The sequence below is a fragment of the Clarias gariepinus genome, chromosome 11 (assembly GCF_024256425.1).
Source record: "Clarias gariepinus isolate MV-2021 ecotype Netherlands chromosome 11, CGAR_prim_01v2, whole genome shotgun sequence".
Taxonomy (NCBI): Eukaryota; Metazoa; Chordata; class Actinopteri; order Siluriformes; family Clariidae; genus Clarias; species Clarias gariepinus.
This window is the reverse complement of record NC_071110.1, coordinates 6,650,931-6,674,143: the sequence shown is the minus strand read 5'-3', so window position 1 is coordinate 6,674,143 and position 23,213 is coordinate 6,650,931. Positions and strand designations below refer to the sequence as shown.

The 23,213-nt window shown below is 37.9% G+C and overlaps 1 protein-coding gene across 2 annotated transcripts in view; it reads right to left on the bottom strand.

Annotated features, from left to right (window-relative positions):
- Window positions 1–17,634, bottom strand: part of c4 (complement component 4) — a 32,895-nt gene extending 15,261 nt beyond the window's left edge. The window contains exons 1-17 of one of the 2 annotated variants that reach the window (XM_053507582.1): window positions 17,472–17,634; window positions 17,166–17,358; window positions 16,403–16,577; window positions 16,218–16,288; window positions 16,063–16,148; window positions 15,418–15,500; window positions 14,379–14,466; window positions 14,187–14,292; window positions 5,911–6,037; window positions 5,671–5,786; window positions 3,742–3,906; window positions 3,406–3,600; window positions 2,330–2,515; window positions 1,517–1,663; window positions 1,019–1,148; window positions 841–894; window positions 398–601 (exon numbers count right to left, since the gene is read on the bottom strand). In XM_053507582.1, coding sequence (XP_053363557.1) covers window positions 398–601; window positions 841–894; window positions 1,019–1,148; window positions 1,517–1,663; window positions 2,330–2,515; window positions 3,406–3,600; window positions 3,742–3,906; window positions 5,671–5,786; window positions 5,911–6,037; window positions 14,187–14,292; window positions 14,379–14,466; window positions 15,418–15,500; window positions 16,063–16,148; window positions 16,218–16,288; window positions 16,403–16,577; window positions 17,166–17,358; window positions 17,472–17,533 — 2,188 coding nt within the window. In that variant the 5' untranslated portion in view covers window positions 17,534–17,634. The remainder of the gene's footprint in view (window positions 1–397; window positions 602–840; window positions 895–1,018; window positions 1,149–1,516; window positions 1,664–2,329; window positions 2,516–3,405; window positions 3,601–3,741; window positions 3,907–5,670; window positions 5,787–5,910; window positions 6,038–14,186; window positions 14,293–14,378; window positions 14,467–15,417; window positions 15,501–16,062; window positions 16,149–16,217; window positions 16,289–16,402; window positions 16,578–17,165; window positions 17,359–17,471) is intronic. The other variant, XM_053507583.1, reaches the window with a different exon arrangement.
- Window positions 17,635–23,213: the final 5,579 nt, after the last annotated feature.

Genomic DNA, 23,213 nt, shown 5'->3' with positions numbered 1-23,213 from the left:
AAAGAATAAAAAGAAAATGTTCAGAATAGATTTTTTCGTTGTTTTATCGCTTTTTGAAATGGGCTTTGACTGGTGGACATGTACTGACTGATGGCCTGAATGCTACTGTATATTAGCATTAGCAGTGTATTAGGGCTGAATGCTATATTAGCACTGAATGCTATATTAGCACATGTTTTACTGATAATATTCCATATTGTTTCAAATACTCTTTATACCACAACTTGGTTCATTTTCTGTATCTGATAAATTCAAGCTGTTTATCTCAATGCTGATTTTAACAGTGCAGTATCATGTGTCCACAAACTGAATAACTTTTTAATACTGTTCTTTACTTAATTTAAATGTTATGACAATTGTTAAAAATTGCTGATGCAAAAATATATAAAAATTGTACTTCTTCCTAAAACGTTTCTCATTTTGTTTATAATGTCCTTCTTCTTTTTAGCTGTTGCAGCCTCGCAGCATTTTTTGAAAGCTTCCTGGCAGCTTCGTGGCTGATGCTTTATGTGTTTCAGCCGGTCAACACACGGCTTTAACATCAGGCCTTTCATCCTTCCGTCCTGACAGCATTTCCTGTCGGGATGCTTGTAACTGTTAACTAAAAAAAAAAATATATAACAAAAACGCCTTAATAAATTCTTTGCAATGTAAACAGTTTAATGTGTTCTGTACAAGCGGCGTTCAAGTCAAACTGGGACTTGATGAAATTTCTCATTAATAAAGGCATAAAACTGATTGACATTTACAGAAAACTTTAAGCACGGTATGGTGATGAACCTCTTAGACTCAGTAAAACATATGAATGGTACAAACGTTTTTTTAAAGGTTTTTACTTACCGAGTGCATTAAGGTCTCTTTTGTGTCTTTGACGATCTTTGTTGCATGTATGGCCTAATTAGGACAGGAGATAAACGATGTATTAATACACATTAATGCCCATACCTGCACAGATTGAGCTTATCCTTTTTTTTTCTCTTTTTTTCTTTTTTTTTTTTATTCTAAGTTGACTTCTTACTTTTGAAATTAAATGGTGCTGAAACACAGTTACAGATGAACGTGAGCCCTGCGCCTTCCAGGACGGACTTGGAATTTTCCCCTCCTCCTACAGAGCAGGCCAGATCATACGAGTTCATGTACTCGAACATCTGCAGGAAGGTCAGTGTCAGTGAATTTTGTTCTTTAATTAGATAGATTTTTGGCGGACTTTTTTTCTCCATTTCACCTGAATTCATGTACTTTTCTTATTTATTATTATTATTTCTATTATTATTATTATTATTATTATTATTATTATTATTATTGTTGTTGTTGTTGTTGTTTTAAAAAAATGATTACTTTTTTTTTTTACATTTAATCACGCATTACTCACACAATCTCATGTGAAAAACATATTTCATATGTGACACGATCTATGTAATAGAACTGGGTATGTATGGATGCTTTTCCTACATATTGAGTGAACTGTTGCACCTACTGGATAACTTTATGAGCTAAGCATCTTGTTAGGCTGTACCTTTTGAGGACTCAGTTTGCCTTTTTTATTGAGGACGTACACAGCTGAATCCACAGCACTCAGAGCCACCTTACTGTCCAAATCAGTCCTGACTGACACCTGAACAGCCCGCCCAGGTTTCAGTTCACTGAAAGGAACTATTTCTACCTGAAAATGATAACAAACAAAAAGCATTACACTCCTGTATAGTGTGTGTATATACACTGTTTAAAAAAAAAAATAAGGGAACACTTAGTTCTGGTTTGACTTGAACCTTACATACACATACTGTATGAGGGGCGTTCAAGTCAAACTGGGACTAAGTGGTCCCTTAATTTTTTTGGGCTATATATATGATTCCCTGTAGATTAAATCCCCCAAAAAATGAAGGATCGCATTGTTGTTAGGAGCATCTTCTTAAATTAATCTGTGTACCGCATGAGCAATTTTGTGAGAGCCAGAAGTATTGTTGGTTGGTAGGGAATGTAATCTACTCATTGAAATGCAACTTAATTTATGCATTATAGTTTTTAAATTAATATTCTGTTTCTATACTTTAAAATAAACCTATGCTAAAAATTATAGACATATCATTGTAAGTGGACAAATCTACAGGGGATCAAACAATTATATTTCCCCCCACTGTATATGCATATGTATAGTATACTATATATACAATATATTATTTATATGTACAGATATTTATAAAGATGTACTGTTTATTCTGTACATATAAATCTAGTACAACTAGTTCAACTAAATCTTGATATACTGTATAAGCATCAATTAAAGTGTAAAAGTGTACCTTGATCTGACTGTGACAGATTCTCCTACCTTTCCTTGGCACACATCTTTCACATCCACCCACACGGAGTCAGCCACGATATTGCCAGCTTGTGTGTAATAGTAGGCCACCAGGCGGAAGGCGGGCACCATGTCCACGGAGAAAGGCAGGTTCATGGAGGTCAGTTGAGTCCTCTGTATGCGGCCTGCCTTCAGCACTCTGCCCTTACTCACAATCTGGAGAGAGGAAACATCAAACACCGTACAGTACGCTGCTGACACAGAAGTATGGTGAATGAGGAATAAAGAACAACTGGGTATCCTGTTGGAAGAACATAATCTGTTATAAGTTTCCATAATAAGTTTCCATTAACCATTTGTTACATTTAATCATCTGTAAAATATTGTAATATAGTAGTTAATGTTATTATTAAACACGTGACAAGGCAGTGTAAACAAATCCTAGAATATAAGATTATTATTATTATTATTATTATTATTACCACTATATTACATAATAATTATTTTATTTCCCAAGAAATTTTTACTAATTATGCTGATATGGAAATATAACAGTAATCACTACTACTAACGATGATGATCATTATGATGATGATGATAAACATGACATGACAATTATACATTACTATACGTAACTTGCACATCTCTTTATCTTATTCTTTTTTTGCTATTATTATTAATATTATTATTAATAATAATAATAATTATTATTATTAGTTTAATAATAATGAGGATGATGGCAATGATAATATGTGTTGGTTTTAATAATAATAATAATAATAATAATAATAATAAGTGGTGTTAATTAGACTTTTAAAGTATTTTAATTAGACTACTTTATTTATTTGTTTGCTTATTTGTTTGGTTTATGAAAAAAAAACATGCAGCAGATTGAGTCTTTGCACAGCTTCCAGCATTTGGTTTGAAATGCTGTTCCTGATCTTTACTGCCCCCTGCTGTCTGTAAGGAAAAATTAAATTTTTACAACCTTTCCTATTACTGTATGATCTCAACCCTTGATGTAGTTACAAAGTGCACCTTTAAATGATAAATCCACTCAAAACCCTTAGAGGCTTTAGAACCTTATAACACCATGGGGTATTTACCAGGTAATAGATATGTGAGGGTCGTGCAGCTCTTGATGTCGTGATGTCCCTGAATGTGACTTCCAGGCTTTGCCCAGGGTTAAGGATCTGATGCGGCACCTCCACACTCAGGTAACTGCCATCCGTTTCGGCGATTGCTGTGGAGGTTATTTTGGCCTCACTGATGATTTCTTTATCGTCTCCCTGTGCTTGGACCTATTAAACACGTGAAAACTGCTTGAAGATGCATTGATGTGTAAGATGTAAGGACAAAACACTTATTAATATATTTCAAAGTTTTGATGTTTTAAGAATAGCAAATATGCAAGAGTTGAAGTGAAGCTTTGTTCCTGTTACCTCTATAGACATTTGCTTAGCCCTCTGTTGGACTGGAAATGTGATGGCTATGTTTCCATTGTTATCTCCAGTGCTTTCCCTAATCAAAGGTATTCCGTCTGTACTAGCCACCACCCTAATATACAAATTAGGGATTCTCGTGCCATCTGGGAAGCTGGTGGTGCCCTAGAGTATAGCAGAGAGGTGTGATTCATAAGTCACATTCAATGTCATATCAATAAATTGCATGATTTTTTACGAACAATTAATTATTTATCTAAAAAAAAAACATATGGTACTTTTTAGCATAATGTAGTTACATTTATTGTTGCGGTATATCTACACAAGTTCTATTGCTATTCTTTTCATTATAACAACTATAAACAGTTGGTCCCATCACTTTTTCTTCTTCTCTCATACAGTTAATAAGCAAAAGGCATTCAACATGCAATTTTACTCAGCAGCAAACCTCATTTCCCATCTCATCTGTTCCAACAACTCAGCATTTAGCATCACCAGTATACTAATCACCTTCCTGATCATCTGTCATCATCTGCACCTGTTTCTCACTGGTTCATGCATTAAGTTAAATGCTTTTTATGCACTGTGTGGCTTAACAAACAAATATTTCTCTGAAACTGCTCAGGGACAGGGACTGCACTGAAAAAAAAGAGCCAAAAATTAAAAAGGTAAAGTCCTTCAGGAAGCCTGGAGAACTATTCCTCAAGACTAAATAAAAATTTCAAGAAAGTCTGGCTCTCTGAAAGCAAACATGAAGAAATGAGGAAGGGGTGGGGGGGTAAAGACTTTTGCACAGTACTGCAGTTTCTTACAAAAAACTTCACAATATGGTGGGATTCCTGTACATAAAAGCTAACACTTTTAGGGTTAGGATTAAAGTCCTGTCCAATTAGAACTGGAGTCGTCAACAATTCAGTAGTATTAATCATTTAGTGTCGCTTGTGAAGCAAATCACTACTACTAATATTATTTCACAGGCTTATTATTTTTCTTTTTCTTCTTCCGTACAAAAGTTAGGCACGTAACTAGTCCCATACGGTTTGTTGTAGACCCAACAAACCATACGGGACTACCGTACGGTAGTCGAAAGAGGTGTCAAAAAAGAGGTGTCAAATCATGCGGCTTATTCATGAATGGGGTGCTATGACTTTTGTAAGGTTTGGCCCATAGACTTAACATTGGGACCAACTTTGACAGATTTTAGCGGCAGAGCAAGAATTTTGTAGAAACCTTAAATTCACTACATTTAAAGAGGCTTACAGGCTGTCAGAACATATCCCACAAGAGGGCGCAAGAGGTGCCCAACGTTGCCATAGAGACACGGGGGAGGGGTCATTTAACTCAGTAAATGACCAATGAGCAACCAATCAGTATTTCGTGTTTATCATGTTGCTAATAAGCCACTGTTAGCATGCTGTTAACATGATGCTAACATGATTAGCATGTTGCTAACATGATGCTGACATGATTAGCATGTTGCTAGCTATATTAGCATGTTGCTAGCAACATACATTAGCATGTCGCTAACATGATGCTAGCATAAGTAGCATGTTGCTAGCATGACTCCAATATATTTTCCACGGCAAGCGCCAGAAAAATGTACCTTTCTAGTGTTATATCGATTATTAGTACTTTGGCGTGTAACAAATCATTATTATTATTAAATTGTAGTCAGCTATCATACAGCAACCCCTGGAGCAGATGGGGTTAAAATTCTTGCTTAAGGGCCCAACAATAGCAACCTGGCGGAGCTGGGGTTCAAACTGCCAACTTTCCGATCAGTAACTCAGTGGCTTAGCTCTCCCTTCTCTCTATATTTTACCTATATCTCATTATCTTGCTTGCCCTAGTACCGTATCCTTATTTGCATAGAGTAGCACTTCTCTGTGATGGCATGTGGTGTACAGTAGCTTGTTTTTAAACACACACCAGAATAGAGAACACGCCCCCAGGAGTGAAATACTTCTTTGTCCTTGACAAATCAATGACATACGGAGAGGTCACAATCTTCAGCGATGAGCTCTCTGCCTCCTCTATATCTCCACCTGCATATGTCAGACACACACACACACACATAAAGCACACAGCAAGATTTAGATACATTTAGATTTAAGATACTACAACAGTAGATCGTAAGTAGGATTAATCCTCTCACTGTTTGAGACTCACTTGCTCTTTCCAGAACAGTAGCAGCGATGTGCAGGTACATGTCTGTGAGGTGCTCTAGGTCCTGTCTGGCTGCTGCAAACCGTAACTCTCTAGTCTGGACCATGACATCTGCACGGCCATCCTCGACCTAAATGACCATGACATATAGTGTGGAATCATTAGCGGGGCCATCTTGACATGATTAATCAACATGATTATTATTATTATTATTATTATTATTGTTGTTGTTATAATTAGTAGTAGTATTATACCTTGTTTATATTTACCTTGCGTGTTAATAGAATTGTATAGATATGGTGTATTAAAATTTAAATATTACATATTATTAATATATGGATAGTTTAATTTCATATTTTTTTAATGACAAAAAAAAACAAAGTTAGTTGTCCTAAATTGGTACATTTTGTGTGCATTAATCCTAATGTTGGTATAGCTTTGGTATATGATGATACACACTAAGTGTAAGGGCCATATTTCATTCTTGTGATTTGTTGTTATGTTTATCTTATTTCAGTTTATTAGTTAAGCATTAAGCATTAAGTATCATACATATAATTTGTATTGTGACATCATTTCATGTGTTGTTCTGTGACATCATCCCACAGTTATGCAGTTCCATGTCTATCACGCACGTTAGTTGGAGTTGTTGTTAAGACACGGAAGGATACAGAAAGGTGTGGAGCACACAAGCTTTTGACCGTGATAACGTGAGACAGTAAGCTAAAAGGAATACAGTAAAATAAGTTGTTGTAACTGTAATCTATCGAAGCTACAGAACACAGCAAGCGACTTGTCGTGACTACAGTGGATTTATGCAAGAAACTGTAACAACCGTTGTTTTTTGATGTTGGAAATAAACAAGAGACAAAGAAATCAACGAAACGTCTGATGTCGTCAGTGACACTGTGTAACTAAAGACACGCGTCAGAACTTGTGAATAACATGCACCTACATTAAAGTCAAAAGCTTGCTCCGCCGCAGAAATGAAGATAAGTGATTTAAGATTGTGAAGAGCGCGCGTGCGACTTCAAAAACGCGCATCAACCGAAACCGAAAGCGAGAAGAGGACTTGTCTGCCTTAAACTTCACCATGTCACACGGCGAGGACAACGCCGCTATCGCCGAATCTGAGCAGGTGATGGTGCTCGACGAACTGAAGAGCGCCAGAGAAGGCAAGTGGAGTCAGTTGACTGTATTATACAATGAACTGGAGGCGCTTATGGACAATGCTTGTAATTTGCATGACGTTAAAGCCAAGCGCCGCCAATACAGAGCGCTGCTAAATGACTTTATCGAAAGTAATGTAACAGTGCGATCGCGCGCAAAGGACGAAGAGCGTGAAACCGATCAGCAGCACTGGTTTCACCCTAGATTAACGCGCTGCTCAGAATTCATGGTAAGAGTGGAGTCGTGGATCGCGGACACTAATAATCGCTTTAAGTTGTCTCAAACAGTTGACGATGGAGTCTCGCCAAACGACAGTGTGTCAATGGCGGAGCGTAAGACGCCCGCCCCCCAAAGGCACGGAAGCGTAACGTCAGCGGCATCCAAGAGGTCCTTAACGTCAGCAGCATCCGAAACTCGACTAAAAAAGGCAGAAGCCAACAGAGCAGCCTTGCTGGCTAAAGCAGCAACTTTGAGAGATCGGCAGGCGCTGGAGCTGGAGGAAGCACAATTAAAGATTGAGGAAGAGCAATTGAAAGCACGACTAAAGGCTAGACAAGCACAATTAAAAGCACAAAAGGAAAGGCTGGAAATGGAAACGGCGCTTGCAATGGCCGATGCTGAACTAAATTCTTACCAGAACCGCAAAAAACAACATCCTGCCAGACGGAGCGTGGTCGTCGAAACGAGTGGTGCACGCCCCCCGGAACCAGAGCAAAACGACCACTGCAACCACAGTTCGGCAACGGAATACCTCGAGCTGCCATCACGCCTCAGAGCAACCCACTTAAGCATGCCAGTGAGTGCCAAACCCATAATGTCAAGCACCCTAATGGAACGGCCCACCCAAGGTAATGAACACTCACTTTACAACACTGACATAGTGGAGCCTCAGGGAAGGATGCCACTTCAGGCAGATCTTACAGACATGTTTGCAAAGAGTCAGAGGCAACATTCCTTACCTTCGCGCAACGTTCCTCCATTCCATGGTGACCCTCTTGAGTTCACGTCCTTCGTAAGAGCCTTTAAACATGCCATCGAAACCAACACTGATAGCAATCATGATAGGCTGTTCTTTCTCGAGCAGTATACTGAAGGACAGCCTAAGGACCTAGTGAGAAGCTGCCTGCTCATGCCAGAACATCGTGGCTACGCAGAGGCTATGAAACTGTTACATGACAATTTCGGAAATAGAAAAATAATCGCTACAACGCTGATGCAAAAGGCACTCAACTGGCCGGAAATAAAGTCAGAGGACGGAAAGTCGCTAAAAACTTTCTCCCTGTTCCTAGTAGAATGTTACAATACCATGTCAAGCATCGATTACATGGATGAGCTAGACAATGCTACCAACTTGAGAGGTGTTGCCTCAAAACTGCCCTACAAATTGCGTGAAAAATGGAGAAGCCACGTATACAAGTACGAGGAGCGCAATCAGGAAAGAGCTAAGTTCGTGCAGCTGATGAAATTCGTAGAACGAGAAGCAAAGGTAATGTCCAACCCACTCTTTGGAGACCTGAACGTTTCGACTAGTGGTACAACGACTAGTGGTAAAAAACACAGCAGCAAATCCTCTCCAGGATTCAAGCAAAAAACTGAAGAAAAGAGGGGCAGCAGCTGTGCGACCGGCGTAAAACAGGTTGGTAAAGTTCATAGAGACTCAATCACAGTAAAGAGTAGTGGTGCATTAGTTATTAGTGCCTTCACTAAACCTTGTGCATCCTGTGAGCAAGATCATACCCTAGACGAATGCCACAAGTTTAACAATGAGACATATAAGGTCAAATTGGACTTTCTAAAAAAGAATGGATTCTGCTTTGGCTGTTTAGTAAAAGGACATTTAAGCAAAGACTGCACGAAGAAAATTACCTGTCAGTTGTGCTCAAAGAAACATCCTCGCATGCTACACATTGCAGCAAAAGACACAGCTCAAGCGATCGCAAAGGCTGACGAAACCGAACCAGTTCAAACATTGCCTGTTACAGCGAGTCACGAAACGAGTGCGTGTATCGGGGCTGGAGATGACTGTATTCTCTCCATAGTACCTGTTAAAATAAAGTCCAAAAAGGGCAACAAGACAGTAAAAGTATACGCCTTTATGGACCCAGGTAGCTCTGCTACATTTTGTACAGAGTCACTAGCAAGGCGATTAAACGTACAAGGTAAAGAAATTGACATCATGTTAAGCACCCTGAACGCGAAGAAACAAGTAAAAAGCTATGTGCTTACTGATCTAGAGGTTAGCAGTCTGGAAGAAAACACCTTTGTTGAACTCCCCAAAGTGTTCACACAAAAGAGTATCCCAGTCTCAGTGGAAAATATTCCACAACAGCACGACATTGATAAGTGGCCATACCTCAGCGAAGTAAAACTGCCTTACATTAATGCTGGAGTTGAAATTCTCATAGGTAACAAAGAGCACAGGCTCCTAGAACCATGGCGAATAATTAACAGCAGGCACAATGGGCCATATGCAGTAAAGACTGCTCTTGGATGGACCATAAATGGACCTCTTCGAGAGTCGGTCGAGGAAGGCACATGTGACAATGAGCAAGTGCTGATACAACAGTACAACCATGATTTTCCTGAACGGAACTGTGATGACAAAGCTGAGCTGTCACAAGAGGACTATCAGTTTTTAGACTCTGTAACTAACTCCCTGCAATTTACCGATAATCACTTCTACATCGGTCTCCCATTTAAGAAAGTAGCTATTCAAATGCCCAATAACCGAAGCGCAGCCATGCAGCGCGCACTGAGCCTCAAACGGAAGTTTAGGCATAACCTCTCCTTTCACAAAGAGTATCTAAACTTCATGAACGACATGTTTGAAAAGGGTCATGCAGTCAAGGTCCCCACGCCCCACCCTAGTCGACAAGACGGGCAAGTGTGGTACATACCTCACCATGGTGTGTACCATCCTCAAAAGAAAAGGCTAAGGGTAGTCTTTGACTGTGCTGCCAGCTATCAGGGAATATCATTAAATAGCGAGCTTCTGCAGGGACCCGACCTGACAAACTCACTCATTGGGGTGCTCGCACGCTTTAGACAAGAAGAAGTTGCCATGATGGCAGATGTGGAAGCCATGTACTATCAGGTCAGAGTTCCGGAAAAGGACACAGACTTGTTGCGTTTCCTGTGGTGGCCGAACGGAGACGTGAGTCAGGACTTGGTTGAGTATAAAATGATTGTTCATTTGTTTGGTGCAAAATCATCTCCAAGTGTAGCTAACTTCGCCCTCAGGAAAACAGCAGAAGAAAACCGCAGCAATGCATCTGCCGAGGCAGTCAACACAGTACTTAAAAACTTTTATGTAGACGACTGCTTGAAGTCTGTCTCTAGTCATAGTCAAGCAGTTGCGCTATATAGTAATCCTACCAAACTGTGCGCAAGTGGAGGGTTTCACCTCACCAAGTGGGCAAGTAATAGTCGTACATTGCTAGCTTCCATCCCTGAGGGTGAGAGAATTAAAGACATGAGGGACTTAGATTTGAGTAAAGACGTACTCCCTGTTGAGAGGGCTCTAGGGGTGCTGTGGTGTATTAATTCAGACACGCTCAAGTTCAAGATTAGTTTAAAAGAGCGGCCTGTGACTAGAAGAGGAATCTTGTCAGTCACTAGTTCAATTTATGACCCCTTAGGCTTCCTTGCACCAGTCATACTGCCAGCTAAGATCTTAATGCAGCAGTTATGTAAAGAGAGACTCGCTTGGGACGATGACATTCCCGAACAATTTATAAAAAGATGGAGGGCCTGGCTACACGAGTTGCATCAATTGTCTGAGTTTAGTGTAGCAAGATGCGTAAAACCAGTTGACTTTGGAGTCACAAATACAGCACAACTTCACCACTTCTCAGATGCAAGTGAAATGGGATATGGAGTTGTCTCATATATTAGGTTAGTAAATGCTGATGGATTTACACACTGTGCATTCATGATGGGGAATTCTCGCGTAGCGCCCTTGAAACAAACTACTATTCCCCGAATGGAATTGACAGCGGCAGTGGTCGCCGTAAACAACGACAAAATGTTGAAAGGTCAACTGGAAATAGAACTGCTGGACTCTGTGTTTTGGACCGACAGCACAACTGTTTTGAGATACATTGTTAATGAAAAACTTCGCTTCAAAACCTTTGTCGCTAACAGAATCTCCATCATACGAGAGTCAACCAAGCCACAGCAGTGGAGGTACGTCAACACTTCAAAAAACCCAGCTGACGCTGCTTCCAGAGGAGTTTCCTGTGAAAAATTCATGAAAAACAACAATTGGATCCATGGTCCCCCCTTTCTTAAAACACCAGAGAGTAAATGGCCTGAAAACATTCACGATCTGTCGACGAAAGAGGATGACATTGAGATTAAACACTCAGCCTCAGCGAATCTCGTAAAAACTACAGAGAGCACAGATGCCGTGAGTAAACTGATTAACTATCACTCCGACTGGTATAAGTTAAAAAGATCCGTTGCCTGGATTCTTTGCGTTAAAGACATGCTTAAACAGAGAACGAAAAGGATTAAGGGACAGGCAAACAACTCAATAACAGAAAACCATAAGTCTCTGACAATTAAGGACTTAACAATGGCAGAAAACGAAGTCATTAAGTTCGTTCAAAACCAAAAATTCAAAGACGAAATTTCCATGTTACAAAAGGGTAATGCATCCGTAAAAGGAAACAGTTGTCTCTCCAAACTAGATCCAGTACTGCAGGATGGAGTGCTAAGAGTTGGAGGACGTCTTGGTAGGTCTGCAATGCCTGAGCATGCAAAACACCCTGTCATTATACCCAAAGACTCACACATTACAACCCTAATCTTAAGAAACACTCACGAACAGGTCGGACATTGTGGAAGGAATTATATGCTTTCAAAATTGCGGCAGAAATACTGGATTCCGACAGCAAATTCCCTTGTGAGAAAGTTTCTGTCCAGTTGTGTGACATGTAGAAAGATCAGAGCGAAGAATAGTGAACAAAAAATGTCAGAACTGCCACGCGATAGAATAACACCAGATCACCCACCGTTCACTAACGTAGGGGTAGACTATTTTGGACCCTTCGAGGTCAAACGGGGTAGAAGTAATGTTAAAAGATATGGCGTATTGTTTACTTGTCTGACAACAAGAGCCGTGCATATTGAAGTCGCGCAGTCATTAGATACAGACTCCTGCTTAAACGCTATTCGACGCTTCATGTGCAGAAGAGGCCAGGTGTCAGTCATGAGAAGTGATAATGGAACAAACATCATAGGCGCTGAGACTGAACTGCGTAAAGCTATCCAACAGTGGAATCAGTCAAAAATTGAAGGCGTCCTCATGCAAAAGGGGATACAATGGATATTTAATCCTCCTGCTGGGTCTCACTTCGGTGGAATATGGGAAAGGCAGATAAGGTCAGTAAAAAAAATCTTGAGGTCTGTACTAAAAGAACAAACACTAAACGATGAGAGCTTGCACACATTCCTGTGTGAAGTGGAAGCTATAATAAATGACCGTCCCCTTACCACCGCTACAGACGATCCCACAGACCTGGAGCCCCTGACACCTAACCACCTGCTGCTGATGAAAAAACAGCCAAACTTGCCTCCTGGTCTTTTCAAAAAAGAGGACACTTACGCACGTCGCAAGTGGAAGCAAATTCAGTATCTTGCCGACCTATTCTGGAAGCGATGGGTGCGTGAATACTTGCCCTTGCTTCAGGAGCGCCAAAAATGGTCTCAGGTGAGAAAAAACCTCTCGATTGGAGACGTAGTTCTAATAATTGATGAGTCTTCTCCAAGAAATTCATGGGTCGTCGGACGGATCACGAAAGTGTTCCCTGATAAAAAAGGACTTGTGAGGCATGTACTGGTCTAAACTAAAACCAGTACCCTGGAAAGACCCATCGATAAGCTGTGCCTGATATGTGAAATGGACTGTTAATTACCTTATAAAGTAGTCATGTTCCTTTCATTTGGTACGCAGCAATATGAATACCTTAAGTTAAACCGTTAAAAAATGTTTAAAGTGTTAAGAAAGTTAATTCTAAAGTGTTAAGAAAGTTAATTCAAATTTTAATCCAATAGTAAATGTTGTGGCCCAATTGTAAAAAAAAAAAAAAAACAAAACAAAAAATGTGTGTAATTGTCAGTCTTCCTGCCTGTCAATTAGGGGCTGGAAATGTAAGGGCCATATTTCATTCTTGTGATTTGTTGTTATGTTTATCTTATTTCAGTTTATTAGTTAAGCATTAAGCATTAAGTATCATACATATAATTTGTATTGTGACATCATTTCATGTGTTGTTCTGTGACATCATCCCACAGTTATGCAGTTCCATGTCTATCACGCACGTTAGTTGGAGTTGTTGTTAAGACACGGAAGGATACAGAAAGGTGTGGAGCACACAAGCTTTTGACCGTGATAGCGTGAGACAGTAAGCTAAAAGGAATTCAGTAAAATAAGTTGTTGTAACTGTAATCTATCGAAGCTACAGAACACAGCAAGCGACTTGTCGTGACTACAGTGGATTTATGCAAGAAACTGTAACAACCGTTGTTTTTTGATGTTGGAAATAAACAAGAGACAAAGAAATCAACGAAACGTCTGATGTCGTCAGTGACACTGTGTAACTAAAGACACGCGTCAGAACTTGTGAATAACATGCACCTACACTAAGATAATAAATGTTATAAAGTGCAAGTCAAACGAGGCCTTATGAACGAAGCCATAAAATGAATTCAACATTTACTGAAGATTTCAAGCATGGTAGACAGGTGATGAGACTCCAAGCCGCAGTAAAACATTTAAATAGGGCAAAAAGGCCGTATGATCCCGGGTGAGGTGGCTCGGAGCCCACTGCAGTCATTCCCTTTTGCAATACACTAAAGGGACAAATTACATTAAATTCCTGGGAGGTCAGTGTTTTAGATTTAAAGCCAGCATCTGGCCGGCTCCAGCCATGAAAACTTTCTACTTTGATAGTATTCAAGCACTAGTGAAACATTGCTGTAAGTGCATTAGTGTAGCAGGGGATTATATAGAGAAATAAAGGGAGTTTTTACCCATCAAAAGTCCAGATTTAACTTAAATACACCTTGTTAAATTAGCTTCATGCATTGTAAATTACTGTACTTACTGCAATCTGTTTATCTATGCCAGGAAGATAAGTATTTTCTCCTTTTCCGTCAATCAGTCCGAATCTCACATATGCTTCCCCATTAACACCCTTCCCATAGGTGTATCTGAGAACATCAGACACCAGCATTGAGAATACAGGACACAATGAAATAATCATTTTTTAATAAGCACAGGATGCAACATACAATACCTGGCAGAGATGCTGAAGGAAAAATCATCTTTTAACATAGAGATGTAATGTTCAACAGCCTCGATCTTTACCTCAAACGAGGGCAGAACTGAAAACAATGTTCGAATATATTATGGTTATTATAGTTCACAATGTGTCATTGACATGTAGGGAAATAAATTTGGATAAATAGATAGATAGAAACTTTAAAAAAGTACAAATTTATATATATATATATACACACTGTATATTTACGTATATATATTTTTTCTATTCAGATTAAAAGAAACACATTTCTTAAATGCAATTTTATGCCCTTTTACTGTATGTAGTGTCTGTAACTCTCTAAATTGAAATCTTTCAGTGATCTTAATTGTCATTCAGATAAAACTAATGAAATTTAGATTTCACATGAAAAGACATAAACCTTATAATAATTAAGTTATTTTTAGAAAATAATTCTTAATTATGCACGGAATGCTTTAATAGATGTTTCCACCAATTTTAGTATCAATACTTATAAATAAATATATTAACTTTGCATTTAAATTATTTTTGTTTAAAGCCTTTATAGTGTAACACTGTATGGCCATTTTTGAGGCACGTATAAAATCATGATTTTTTTTAGGGAAGCTTTTTCACTTCCATGTTGCATAAACTTCAGAAGTAGCTTCTTTGGCATCTTGTATTATATGCATAACAAACAAATTAATTAAATCAGCACCAATACTGTGTTTTGGCCGATATGTACTGCATGTGTTTTTATATTCACAGGAATTTCTTCTCATTGTAAACTTGGTCACCAGTTTCTTGTTGCATAATATTTTGGCTGGGTTTCCACCAGCGCTGAAGCCGTAAACAGCTTTCACACAGATTTTATAAAGCCCTAAGGCTCCTATTTTCAACTCCTATTTGATTTTCAACAGCCTTTAAAAAAGGGATGGACTTTTAAAAAGCAATGAAAACATCCAGCAAACTGGGAATTTTGCTCACTACCATCAGGCATCTGAAAACAAAAGTGCAAAGAATATTGTCAGTGTGCTACGTTCTTAAAACTTACCATATTCTCGAACCTCAAACTCCACTGAAGTTTTAGACTGCGGAAAGTTATCAAAGTACGCTGTGATTTTCCAGTGACCTGCCCTAAAAAAAAAAAAAATAAAAAATAAAAATCTGTTCCACACAGTCAGATTACTTTAAACACACAGACCCAGATAATTTTCTCTTCTAAAAAAATCACATTATCACCATTATGAACTGGTGACAAGATCAAGGGCAGCGAAGGGTTAACGTTGAAGATCAAAGTCCAGCATGTTTAATTTGATTCCACAGAAAAGCCAATGCTGAAAGTTCAAGGTGTTTACTTGACCTTCAAATTCTCCAGATCTCAGAGGGATGTGCTGGTTGGCCCAAGGATTTATATGTATATTTATTTAGATATGATTTCTCAAAAAAAAAAAAAAAAAATTGCATTACACACTATTTGCCTTTGTACAACTATTGCCTTTTTTTTTTTTTTACATGAAAATTGTGTCCTGGTCTAAATATTTGTTGACCTGACTGTATACAGTCTATCCCCTCACTGTACTGTACTGTATATAAACAATGCGGTTTAAACATCGATCAGCGTACATGTTGATTAGTGACGTGTGTTTTTCTGTCCCTGTTTTAGCCAGATATCTTTTAAAGTTAATTTTTAACTTACAATCCCACGTCTGGAATAGTGAACGTCCTCTGCAGGATTTGGTCAGAAGGCAGGGTGTGACTGTAGACCAACATGTCTTTGGAATTCTATAAAGAATTTACAGTCAGCTTATGTTTCATTCTTATTATCGTGAAAGTACATAACATGATACTTACAAAAATCTGGACATTGATTAATTCGTTTATGGGAAGCAAGTAATTATCCAGGGTGAAGATTCGATATTTCACTAAAACAAACAAACAAACAAACAAACAAACAAACAAACAAACAAACAAGCAGTGATTAATAAAGTGGACTGTTGTGCAAATTCCTGTTGCCATAATAATATCTGATTTCCTACCATGTTCTCCTGGGTTGTAGATTGTCTTGTCTGTTTGGATGAAAATATAACCCTTTCTGGTTGACACACTGATATGGACCATTTTTGTTCTGTTAAACACACCATCGCTGTTAGCAACCAAAAGGACATGAGGGTCATTATTGCTTTTGAGTGCAGCGAACTTTACAGGATCAATCTGAAAAGGGAAAAATCTTATTTAATAAAAGGAAGAAACCACAATGAGATTAGTGTTTTAGGAAAATAATCAGCATTAGGCTAAATGATATGTATTACATCAGCATATCCATGTTGTGTAAGAACAAATACAGTATTCATGATAAATGGACAACTAACATGCGGAGGAATGAGCGCATTAATCAGAGAAGCAGCCAAGAGGCCCATGGTAACTCTAGAGGAGCTGCAGAGATCCCCAACCCCGATGGATTTTAATGTAAAGGGGACTGAATGCAAATGCATGTCACACTTAAGATTTTTATTTGTAAAGAATTTCGAATATTTCAACCGTTTCTCATTTTCCAATACATTAAGTATTTTTTTGGTTGTAATGTGACAAAATGTGGAAAATGTTCACGGGGTATAAATAATTTTGCAAGGCACTGTACTCTGAAATAAAATTGTTTATTTAAAAAAAAAAAAAAAGCCTAGACACACTGTAGCTTTAGAAACACTGTACAGTATATCTACTATATATTATATGCAATATGTTTGTAGACCATCATTCTAGACCCTTTAAAACAAATAAGCAACAATTATGTGGACTTGCCTGAAGTGTCACCACGGCTTGATATTGATTATTTTCATTTAAGTTTACAGTTTTTGTTTCAGATAAAGTTCCTCGTCCTTGAGGAGCTCTGATAAACAGAGTAACACTGGCACTTTCAGTGGCTCCATGCAGCTGCACGCTCACTGTCTCCTCCACCCCCAAGTGAACGATGTTCGGGGCAGTGATGAGACATCTGGTGCACAAAAAATCAAGCTGCGACATTATTTTCATGCAAAGCTCCATTTTTTAATTTAATGATGATGAGTGTGTGCATTGCTGTGATTTAGAAAAGAAAAAAATACTTACATTGGATTCTCTGCCTCCACTGCAATATGAAGAAAAGCCACAAAAACTAAAAGAAAGATCATTTTTGCGGTGCAAAGTTATGCTCTTTCAGTCATTACACCATCCAGATAATCCTTCCGGAGAGAGCTCTTTTAGGAACTCTCCACTGCTTTGACCAAATACGCATTTATTAACATGGCACCTTTTTTTTTCTCTCTTTTTCGAATGAAATCACATGACTTCCCAGAATCTTTCCTGGGTTTTGGCCAGGGAATGCTATTATTGGGACATAAAAAACAACCATTGAGCAATAGGTTATGGGAAATGTGGTTGGATTGATTTGTTGAATTGGGAAAGAAGTTAGTCTAATTTTTTTTTTTTTTTATGGGCAGCTTATAGGTCTAAACTTACAAGGGATGCATTTGCTATTCGTCTGTTAATCTACCTCAGTGGCTATAAAAACAAGTGTGAAATTATTGGGGTTTGGCCGAGAAATTAAGTAAGGACAAGGGTTTGACTAGCAAAACATTTTCTTTCCTTCACAAGTTTATCAGTTGAAAAAAGTAAATCTATCCATATAAATAAAATAAAAGTTTTGTCTGTACATTGGTTATAATTTGCTCTTTCAATAATATCTTTACTTGTCATGCATTGCAGGACCCAAAACCAGGCTCAGAAAAATATATGCCTGTATAACTGTCCAGCCTGATTTTGTCACAGCATCACAGAAAATTGACTGGACAAAATTTAATAAAAGTTTGGCAGTTGTTAGGTATTTGCCTAAAATTAAACCTGCAATAAATGAAATCAAAATGTTGAGTAAAAGGGACGATGAAGGGAAGTCACAGCATCTAGTGCTTTTTGGGTCAATCAATCCAATACTTTATCGTATATAGACCAAGTATGCAGAAGACACAGTTACAACATTAATGCACCTACAAGCCATCAAACTCCTCACAAAGCACAAACAAAAGTGTAACACAGCATGGCTTACTTTAGATAAAAACAAGCAAATAGACTATGAAAACCTAATAAAAAGAAGTAATGTGAAGCGCCACTGTGAAATAAAACCCGGGTTGTAAGAACCCAGTTGAGCCTCTTCATCAGCCTCTTGTTGAGCATGAGATAAAAAGCAAGGTATGATCATCAATATGAAAAAGGGGAATAACCAGCAAGACGGTCTAAACTTAGGAGAGGATGCGTCTCGTCTTTAGGAGTGAAGGAATTGTTATAGCTATGATATCATATGTTAATCAGTACATCCACTAAGAGACAGATTTTCTTAGATCTTGATGAATAGTTCTCCAGGCTTCCTGAACGACTTTTCTCATTTTCAGTCTCTTCCCTGTAATAAGCAGTACTAATTTAAGGCCTGAACCAGTGAGAAACAGGTGCAGATGTTGACAGAAGATCAGGATGGTGATTGGTTAGAACAGACGAGAGGGGAAATGAGGTCGCTGCTGAGGCTGTTACAGTACATAAACAGCCAATTTTTTAATTGTGTAAAACATTTGTTACTATTTCTTTAACTAAATCTGTGTGATTATCTGAGAATTTACACAAGTAAACTTTTGGAGAAAAAAAAAACTTTATATCCTAGTTAACAGCTTATTAATCTTATTCCATACTACTCATGCTGTATTATGTGCACCATAAACATATCTGAAAAAAGACAATGCTGGTCATGATAAAAGGCACCAAAACATCTTAAACATTGTAATAGCCATGCATTTTAATTTTTACCAGATTTACACTGTGCATTTGGAAGTTTAATTCAAATTGCATATTTTCTGATTTTCATTAAATTTACAGTATGTGTGCGATAATTTATGAGAAACCCAGTAATGCATTTAGTTTTACCCCATCACACTCCAGAGCTGAAATTGAATCCATTCATTTCTATACAATATTGTACTACAGGGTGGGTGAAAATTACAGGGGGTTATTCTGCAGGGGGTGGGGGGTGCGGGGGGTTAGACCAGCATTTTCCAGGATGTTGGCTGGGACAACACAGACCTCACGAATGTGATTTTTTTTTTACCCTGTTGGGCTACGCAAAGGAGGGGAGGAGGTGTACAGGACGAAGCCTCGCACATTGGAGGCACAGATTCAGAAGGTTCTCATCAATATCCCAAACAACAACATTCCACCCCTGGCTGTTTGAAGTCTGTTTGACGCCTTCATTGAATTTTAAATATTTGCTTTCATTTACTTATTTAATAAAGTACATGTACAATTTGTTATTCAATAATATATATGAACTTTATTACCAATTTTTTATTTTAATGGGTATTATACCCACCCTGTATAATATACCATATTTCAGTTATGAAGACTATTCTGTATTTTAATTTTGGAGTGTTATCATATAAAACTAAATGCATTTCTGTTTTAATCTTAAACATAATAGTGCACAGGGTAAATTTGGTAAAGATCTCAGGGTGTCAATATTTTCATGCTAAAAAGTGGTAAGGGGTTAGCCTATGTGTTTTCGGGGCAAAAATTGCACAACCTTTGGTTTTAATCAAATTCTTACAATGTGTTATTAATACCCTAATTCAAACAGTAGTGTGCTTATGTCCATCATGTCAAGCTCCAGAGCTGAAAACTGAGCCTCTTATTTCATACTACAGTACATTACACTGTATGGTGTATCTCACTGTATGGTGCATCTTGGTGTGGTCTGTTTGGATAAAACTAAACGCACTCCCAGGTTATCTTGGCAGACTTGATCCTCAGGGTGAATTTGATGATCGGAAAATGTAGAATTCTTAACACATAAAAGTGGTAAAGGTATGATACTGTACTGTAATATTCTATACTCCATCTCAGTGTGTGGTTTAAACCCCTGACCAGTTTTATGGGTCAAAAAGTCGGCATTCTCGGATCTCCACCAAATTCACCCTGTTTAATAAAGCTGCCGAGAATATAACCCCGGGAGTGCGCTTAGTTTTATCCAAACACACTCCTACACTGAGATTGACACCCACAGAACTTGTGTTTTTTGGTACAGCAGAGATCTAGGACGTACAGTATGGTAAGGCTTGCAAGTGAAGTTAAGAGTTATAGTGACTCTTGCTGCAAAAGTAAGTCTAACTGCACTTGGAAATAAATCAGGATTTTAGAATGCTGCCATAATTCACACCGAAACACTACCTACAAAGACTGAAAGAGGTTTTTTACCCAAGATGGATCACATCATTTGTAATATTTTGGCACAATGTAGTTAAAAGATCAATAGAAAGGGAAACGATGGAGTAATAGATTTAGAAGCTGAATGATGGGAGTGTGACACGACAAAACATTCTTGTGTTAGTCTCAACCACACTACTGAAAACAGGAAATTTAGTGAAGATTTTTTTTTTACCCTAAATGTAGTAATTTTTGGTTTTGTTTGTTGTGGTGCAAAATTTTTTTTTTATAAAATTCGATATTCAGTAAATTTACAGTGTGTGCCATAAAATATTTAAAACAAACTTAGTTTCATCCCATCGCAGAGCTGAAATTTTAACCTCTTAAACTGTACTGTTAAAAATACTATACTGTATTTTATTTACTGTATATGTGTGAAACACTACTGTATCTATAGAGCCTGAAGGCCTTTTGTACTCAAGTTGACCCATGCCTTTATACACATCCTTCATATTTTGGCCCAGCGTCTTTAAATGATAAATGAAGTAATGAATTTAGGAGCTGGGTGATGATGGGAGTGGGATGCCAGATCGATAAACCTATTACAGACGAGGCGTATATTACGAATGGTTTTATACCACTGTTACAGATTTTAATCAGCTTTAAAAAAGGAGTGCTTTCCTAGTTCAATATCAGTAGCAAAGTGAGATCAATAGAATAAATGTATATTAATATCGCATGCTCCAAAGAGCTCCATAAAGAGTAAGTCCATGTATTTACGTGTGGAAAAAGAGTGATATCTGTATATAGTATCAAACAGCATTTGAAGTAAATACACGCGTGCAAAGTTACTGAAAGGAACACACTTTAATTTTTTTTTGTTTTAGTTTTATAGAACAAATACAGTGTTCGTAAATCATGAATACATACAGTACATCGTCATTTAGTAACACTGACCATTACCCCAAAACATATCTAGGCAATTACTTATGTACATAGACAAAAGTCACTGATTCACTTGTTTGTGAACTGCATTCAGGAAGGTCATTAAAACCATTTTTTTTTTATAAGGACAATAAAAAGAAAAAGAAAGAAAAAAGCAAAAAAGTTTTTCAAAAATATTTAAAACTATATGGACAAACATGATGATTTTGCATAGCATTCTTCCCAAAAGAAAAAAAGAAAAAATAAGGATGGAACAGGTGTATGCTAATTCTAACCAAGTGATGAGGTCATTTCCAGTACGGTTATGTGATTTATGTGACTGGTGAGATCAACATACAGCATAAAATTAAGAAGGTAACTAGGATTGCCATCGTTTATTGCAAAGAAAATTTGACCCAAACGTACAAAAACAAACAAACAAAAAAAAACAACAACAACTGACCTTTCCTGGCCTAAGTAATGGCTTACAGTACCAAGGCCTGATGTGTTTGTTTTACTATAGAAAGAAAGAGAGAGAGAGAGAGAGAGAGAGAGAGAGACTGAAAAGAAACCAGGTTTCTGTTGTCTCTGTGGCTATGAGGCGCCCAAGGGTATAAAGAAGTCAGTTTTGCTCCAGCAATTTTATCCTCGTCAACTAAATCATTTTTCATCATAAATGTAAAGAAGTAAATGTGCTAGAACAATGCTATACCCCAATGTGGCATTTACAGTCATTGGCAGGAAGCTGTAGATGGCTTGTGTGATATTTGGCCAATATGTAGATGTATAGGTTCATGTTCTGTGAAATGGGATATTTACCGGTACAGTGATGAGGAAAATTAGGAGGTGGCAACCCTATTGTTAACCGAGATTCAAGATATTCTTCACTCAGTGCAGAATAATAAATAAATAGTTATAGAAATGAACATTTTCAGACATGTAACATATACAGTTGCTAATTTGATTGAATGTTCAGTACCAGACATTTGGGCACTGAGTCCAGTGTTAAACAAGAATTACAGACGCTGATTTCTGAAATACTATAATCCTAACATTAGTCAAAGGCAACATTCAAAAATTACCAGCCTGAATGAATCAAGCTGATGTTTTTCAGACCCGATCTAAGTCACTTTCGTATGTGGACGTAGATCAGATATGCATCATGAAAAAAAAAGTCAGATCGAAATTCATGTAAATTTTTCCAGTATGCGTAGAACGCTGATGTCATATCATAACAGTGCTACTACAAAGCTAAAGCAAGGTATCTGGCTTTCGTCCTTCTTCTAAATCTCAACAAACACATCGGACTAACTGCTTGCCGTCCTCCAGAGCAAAACCTCGAACAAACATCTCAAACTGCACCCTTGTTTGAAACGAATGAGTGGAGACACAAATATGACATGTTTTAACCCACATGGGTGATGTGTTTTACCGTGCCATTTCAGAGGATAAACACTTCAAATGAAAGTCACTTGTAATTATGAACGTGAACTGTCATGACACGCAAACTCGATCTGACCAAAAACTTGAACAATGTGGCTGGTAATGTGAACATAGCCAGAAATCCTTAAACTACTGTAGAACATACTGAACATGTCTTCCTTAGAACCATTTGATGGAGCATTTAAATTACCCATAATGCTCTCTGTCATATGGTGTAGGGACTGGCTATAATAGATATGGCTATTAAAACATACAGTAAGTGAT